Source organism: Peromyscus leucopus, chromosome 2 (genome assembly GCF_004664715.2).
Source record: "Peromyscus leucopus breed LL Stock chromosome 2, UCI_PerLeu_2.1, whole genome shotgun sequence".
NCBI classification, from domain to species: domain Eukaryota; kingdom Metazoa; phylum Chordata; class Mammalia; order Rodentia; family Cricetidae; genus Peromyscus; species Peromyscus leucopus.
The window spans coordinates 110,236,801-110,243,516 of NC_051064.1; the positions used below are offsets into that span (position 1 = coordinate 110,236,801).

Sequence of the window (6,716 nt, forward strand, 5' to 3'; positions counted from 1 at the left end):
ATAGACAGAAGTCTGGATCCTGTATGGTGTTGTATTGACTTTAAATTTTTTGATTGTTGATGAGCAAACAATAGCTGCTGAGAGACAATGGATTATAAAAACTACTAAATTAAACCAACTTATACATTTTTAAAATGTCTTAACTTGGAAGTAAAAAAATGTTACACTGGGGAAGAGATTATGCTTTTGTTCCCACAGAAAATGAAAGGCTGTGGATTCATTTAAGGTTGATAGAGAGCAGATTTGATTGGGAAGACCCCCTGAAAATCCTGGCTACAGACATAAGGAAATAAACCTTAAAAAACTACAAGAAAAGTAACGTATATTTTACTTGCTTAAACATAAAACAAAAAAATCATCTTTAACTGACTTGTGCACATTGCACATTCCATACTTGGGTTAATGCAGATATATATGTTACCTTTGAAAGTTTATGTATTTTCAGAGCAAGGAGACCAGACAGCAAAGAAAACCAGTGGCCTAGATGATCCAGTCTCTCAAAATGCCTCTGTTGTAGTTTCCTCAGAGTTCTGCATCCAGAACAGCTTCAAGGCTGCTGGCTGAGATGCTCCAGCCTCACAGACTGCTCCAGCCAGAACTTTAGAGCCCGCATTATCCCATCACACTGAGACTGGACAACAGCGAGCTCTCCCAGGATTTGACCATTATCTTAATTTTTTCAGGGCCCCTTAAAGATGCCAGTGCCCTCAGACAACAGGAAGCAGTCTAGAAATACTATGCCCACATTCCCAAGAGATGGGGTGGGTGGTTTTTGGTCATTCGGTAGGTTATGGATGTTTGTCATTGTTTAAGGAGGTTGGTTACAAATTGTTATTGGTCATGGCCAGAAAAAAAAAAAAAAAAACTAAACAAAAGAGATTAGATTCAGGAATCTCTTTCTAAAGAGAAAAAGGCGATTATAATATAGAAATGATGAGATAAAAGTGTGGATTATTGGGTATACTTTTGAACAACCCTAGTTGAAAACATATTAGGTATGTTTTGCAAGATTAAACAGATATATTTTGGGAAGATAGATGGTGTTCAAACACTTCAAAGACGTACAGAATATGGCATTTAAAATGTTTTGCTAACACAGAGCTTTTCATGACAGTGAGACATGTCTGCTCCTGGCAGCACCAATCTACTTCATAAAAGAATGATGGGCATTGAAGAACCTTCATATGGAGTTTGCTTTCAATGTGGCAAGGCTAGCCATTTGGGCAAGAAAGTGCCCTTGCCTCAACTGCTGACAGTGTGCTGTCCAAACTGGACAAGCAGGACACAAAGGAAAAAGACCACCAAACTTTGCCAAAACAAAGCAAGACAGTCCTTCAATATTCCTGCCTCATAGAAAAGTCTGCTAGATATTCTAGACCTGTAGGTCAAAGATGGATGCCCCGACTTGCAGAAGAACCTTGGGTGAATGTCCAGGCAGCCAGATGTCTCTGTCATTTCTATAGTTTTGGAAGTGGCTTGCACTACACTTCCTGTTTAGTATTCCTCAGGTAGTATTATATCCTTCCGGGTCTTTAATGGAGTTGGAGACTAGGGAGGTATAGTTGCAGTTTTCCTTAGTTATGATAGAAGGTAAATTAGGTACAGAGCTTTGGACTCATCAAGATAGAATACATAATGGAGTATTTTACCCAAATATGCCAAATACAAATAGACTGGACTTTTTTTTTGTGTGTGTGTGTGTGTGTGTGTGTGTGTGTAAATGTAATTCTTACCTGATAATTGTTCTTATTATATACAGTTTTACTATGACAGAGTTAAAACCTTTCCTTGTATTTAGACAAAAAGCAGGAAATGTTGTGGAATAATATTTTTGTGCCAGGCAGTGGTGGTGCACGCCTGTAATCCCAGCACTCAGGAGGCAGAGGCAGGTGGATCTCTGAGTTCGAGGCCAGCCTGGTCTACAGAGCTAGTCCAGGATAGGCTCCAAAGCTACAGAGAAACCCTGTCTCAAAAAACCAAAAAAATATATATATATTTTTGTATACCATGAAGAAGTGTCACTTGGATTGGTTTAATAAAAAGCTAAATGGACAATAGTTAGGCAGGATTTTCGGGGCAGAGAGAATGCTGGGAAGAAGGGGAAAAGCCAGCCAGACATGGAATGAGTAGGACACTGTAGCAAGAGTGTTCCTGCCTTGCCCACAGTCAGGACAAATCTTTGTCACCCACCAGTCCCACAGCCGCTTAGACCCAACCAAGTAAACAGAGACTTATATTGCTTCAAACTGTATGGCCATGGCAGGCTTCTTACTATCTGTTCTTATAGCTTAAGTTAATCCATTTCCTTAAATCTCTACCTTGCCACGTGGCTGGTGGCTTACCGGCGTCTTCACATGCTGCTTGTCATGGTGGCAGCTGGCACTGTCTCTCCCCCTCAGCCTTCCGCTTCTCAGAATTCTCCTCTCTCCTTGTCCCACCTACTTCCTGCCTGGCCACCGGCCAATCAGTGTTTTATTTATTGACCAATCAGAGCAATTTGACATACAGACCATCCCAGAGCAGGACACACAAATGGGATAAAGGCAAAAGCCACATGGTAGATGTAAATTAATAAAAATATGAGTTAATTTAAGTTATAAGAGCTAGTTAGAAATAAGCCCAAGCTATCGGCCAAGCTTTTATAATTAATACTAAGTCTCTGTATTGTGATTTGGGAGCTGGCCGGCAGGTCAGAGAAAGATCAGCTACAACATGCCTCTAATCTCAACACATGGTGACCAGGCAGGAAGATCACAAGTCAGTTTGGGCTATACTGTGATGCTCATGACAAATAAAAACCAAAGCTAAAACATGATGCTGGTGTGTGGGGATAAGTGACTTGGTGGAGAATGGACCTAGCAAATTCTCTAAATCACACACAGTTTAAGACAGCATGATTTTATATTGTTATTATGCTCTCACTCCCTTACTGGGAGTTTCATCAGGGCTTATATTTTGATCTCAGATTTCTCTTATGCTCCCTGCAGTACCCGGCAGAGTGCTGGGCATAAAGTTGCTTTTTCCTATCAAACCCATATATATATATCATATATATATATATATATATATATATATATATATATATATATATATCAGAGCACTGTCTGCTCTTCTGGAGGACCCATGTTTAGTTTCCAGCACCCACAGGGCAGCTGACAATGGTCCATAACTCTAGACCCAAGATGATCTGATGCTCTCTTCTAGCTTCCACAGGTACTGGATGCAAATGGTGTATATATATACATAATATATATATATATATATATATATATATATATATATTTTATGTATATATATACATACATACATGCAGGCAAAACACCCATACACATTTTTAAAAATGAATAAAATTTTAAAGAGAGATAGAACTGAAAACAGGAGGATTAACTCTCTTGAAGGAGGCAAAAATATTTCAACATTCAATTTTAACAAATTTTTAATGACTCCTTAATATATACCGGATACTAATATATTCCAAGGGCACAGAGGTGTAATATTTCAGAGTCCCTATATTCATGTAACTGATGAGCTAAGTTTCACAAGGAAAGTAGTTCTTGATTGAGTAGATAAACAAGTAGAAATCAACTCTATAGGAACAAAGGAAGATTTTACAGGAAGAAGGACCAGCATCAAGTCAAAAGAAAGCACTAACAGCTTAAAGGAGACAGACACAAAAGAAAGAAGGAAACAAGGAAGAAAGGGACGGTGGCTGGACTGTCTTCACATAAATGGAGCCACAGCGTAAGTCATGCTGGAGCCAAAGAGGAAAGGTCTTGTGTCCTGCCAGAAGTTTTAGAGTTCTAGATGACTTGGTTGTTTAGGAAAATAAACCATATGTCAAGTCCTGGGCCAGCAGGAGAGACACAGAACCATTAGGACACAGGTTCAAGAAGCTCAGTGTATAGCAGGAAGGAGACATGCAAAGAAGCAATTTTGATAAAGCATAAACAAAAGCAGCAAGAGGAACTTACTTAGATACAGCTTGGTGGTAGCGTCCTTACTCTGCAATCAAGAGGCCTGGAGTTTGATCCCCAGCACTGACCCGACTCCCCAAATCATTCTGGTAGCCCCTCTTCACTGCTTTCTAATACAGGTCTGGTAAGCCTATGGGAGCACCCAGGAAAAGAATACAACTACGATCTAAATCCAGCACTCAGAACGCTGCCGTACCACCAGTTTCTAGTCCCAGATCCCTCCCACCTTTAGAAGTCTAGACTGGAGGTGCAGGTGTATCAGTTACATACAGAGAGCCTTGGGATGGATATGGTCACCCTGGATAAACATTCAAACCAAGGCAGAACTCTAGGGAGCACAAACTTGGGATACTCGTGTATAGGGAAACCAACTAGGAAAACTAAAAATAAATCAGAAATGCAGAAGAGGCACAAGATGACCAGAGACTCATTGCAAGTTGTTTTTAGTACAAACATAATTAATTTAGCATTTATATAATTATTACTTTAAAATTTTTTTTTGAGGCCGAGCGGTGGTGCACACCTTTAATCCCAGCACTCAGGAGGCAGAGCCAGGCGGATCTCTGTGAGTTCGAGGCCAGCTTGGGCTATAGAGTGAGTTTCAGGAAAGGCACAAAGCTACACAGAGAAACCCTGTCTCGAAGAATCAAAAAAAAAAAAAAAAAATGGGGAGTGTGGTGATGGAGACTGACTGGAGGGCTTCACACATGGCAGGCAAGCACTCTACCATGGAGCTATACCCCTAATACATTTCTTTTCTTTTCTTGAGAGTTTTGCTATGTGACGCTTTATGTTCTTGACCATCTTCCTGCATTAGCCTTCAACGTGCAAGGTCTACCAGCGCGCACCAGCACACCTAGCCTCACTGCTTGTTTGTAAACACTCCTTGCCTCTCCCTAACCAGTCGGAACCAAACTTAGTTCTCGGGAGCAAAGAGGACATTTAAGTCTCTGTGGTCCTAGGTGGGGCTGTGGAGCCCTGTACTACAATTCTGGACAATAAGACGCCAAAGCATCATTACATGCTCTTCACTAAGTTTTTCTGTGGAACATACAGAATCCTACTTGAAACTTTAATATTCCTGACAAAAGTCTTTGGGCTGGAGAGACGATGGTTCAGGGGTGGTGAGAGCACATACTTGAAAAGGACCCCACTCAGTTTCCAGCAACCACTTCCGGGAGCTCACAATTACTGTTACTCTAGCTCCAAAGAGATCCAAGGCCTCTGGTGAACATACCCACACATAGACACAGATACACATTATAAGAGTGAATCTTAGCCAGGTGTGATGGCACAGTGCAGGGGCGGCAGAGGCAGGTGGATCTCTGAGTTTGAGACTAGCCTGGTCTAAGCCCTGTCTTGAAAAACAAAACAAAGAAAAATCCTTTCAATCAAGGCCGGTGGTGGTGGTGATCCTAAAGCCAGACTAACTGAATTAATACAGAGTAGCAGAGGTGTGATAAAGTTTGTACAGGTTATGTGAGAAAGAGGTTAAAAATGTGCTTAGTAAGATATCTTCATGACGCAAGGCGGTGGTGGCGCACGCCTTTAATCCCAGCACTCGGGAGGCAGAGGCAGGCGGATCTTTGTGAGTTCGAGGCCAGCCTGGTCTACAGAGCGAGATCCAGGAAAAGCGCAAAGCTACACAGAGAAACCCTGTCTCGAAAAAGACCAGAAAAAAAGAAAAGAAAAAGATATTTTCATGATCTCTCACAATAGAACCCTTTGGCATTTTCTCATTATTATAGTCCTTTGCACATTTTCTGTGGTCCCAGATCCCTTCTCACCTTCAAAGATTCAATCGTGGCTTGCTTGTAAACCTTTCCTCCGAGCTGTTTCTTCTGCGGGCTATTCTGGGTCCTAGGCATTCGAATGACAAATTTATCCATTGTTGGGGGCTCCGACTACCTTCAGGTAATTGAGGTATATTCTGATCAAGAAACAGGGAGAAACTTCATTAAGACTGAGTATTCCCAGAAGTGACACGACTGGATTTTCTAGAATCACTCCTGAATGATGGGGACTGTCGGGTGGTATTTACAGGAAGTAAGATTTCCTCCCGAGAGAGGAACTCTCTTCTCAAAAACTGAAACCACACAAGTTTACTTCCTGGGTTAGGCTCCTAGCTTTCAGAAGAGCACGCTAATGAAGGGAAGAGGACTCTAATTAATGCCCAGGGTAGTGCAGGGACTTGAGTTGTGCCGGAGTTAGGGTTCTACAGGGCTCAGTGAAGCCCTCTTTACAACCGCTCCGCGGCAGCTCCAGTCCCAAGAGTTACTCTATGACCCACCGCAACCATCTCCAGACCTCGGCACAATTACAGCAGCAGCAGCAGCTCCAGGAACCACTGCTCGGCGATCAGAGGACCCCAACCAGGTCCGTGAGCAAGAACCCCATCCTTCCCTTACCCCCAGCACTCGGAGGCTTGGAAAGGGGTTATCAAATCACACCTCGACGTGAGACCCACCGGGAAAACCAGCCTGCCTACAGCTTGGCCTCTTGACCCCTGAGACCCCGAGTGCAGCCACGCTTCGGAATTATTTGTACCCTTCTTCCCGGGCCCAGTTCCTCGGTGGTGACTCACGAGAACTACACTTCCCAGAACGCACTGCGAGGCGCGCGGCGGCCGGGGCTGCCGCGAATTACAGGCCCCAGTTGGCCTGGCACGGAGGCGGAGGAGGAGGAGGCGTGCGCCTCTCCCAGCCACAGGCGAGTGGGTGGGCCGGGTCCTCAAGCCCGCCC

The 6,716-nt window shown here is 43.1% G+C and overlaps 1 protein-coding gene across 3 annotated transcripts in view; it reads right to left on the reverse strand.

Moving 5' to 3' along the window:
- Tceanc2 (transcription elongation factor A N-terminal and central domain containing 2) overlaps positions 1-6,662 on the reverse strand; it is a 45,321-nt gene extending 38,659 nt beyond the window's left edge. The window contains exons 1-2 of one of the 3 annotated variants that reach the window (XM_028888217.2): positions 6,559-6,662; positions 5,762-5,904 (exon numbers count right to left, since the gene is read on the reverse strand). In XM_028888217.2, the coding sequence (XP_028744050.1) occupies positions 5,762-5,863 (102 nt within the window). In that variant the 5' untranslated portion in view covers positions 5,864-5,904; positions 6,559-6,662. Of the gene's footprint in view, positions 1-5,761; positions 5,905-6,441 lie in introns of all 3 variants that reach the window. The other 2 variants (XM_028888209.2, XM_028888194.2) reach the window with 2 other exon arrangements.
- Between the last annotated feature and the right edge of the window lie 54 nt (positions 6,663-6,716).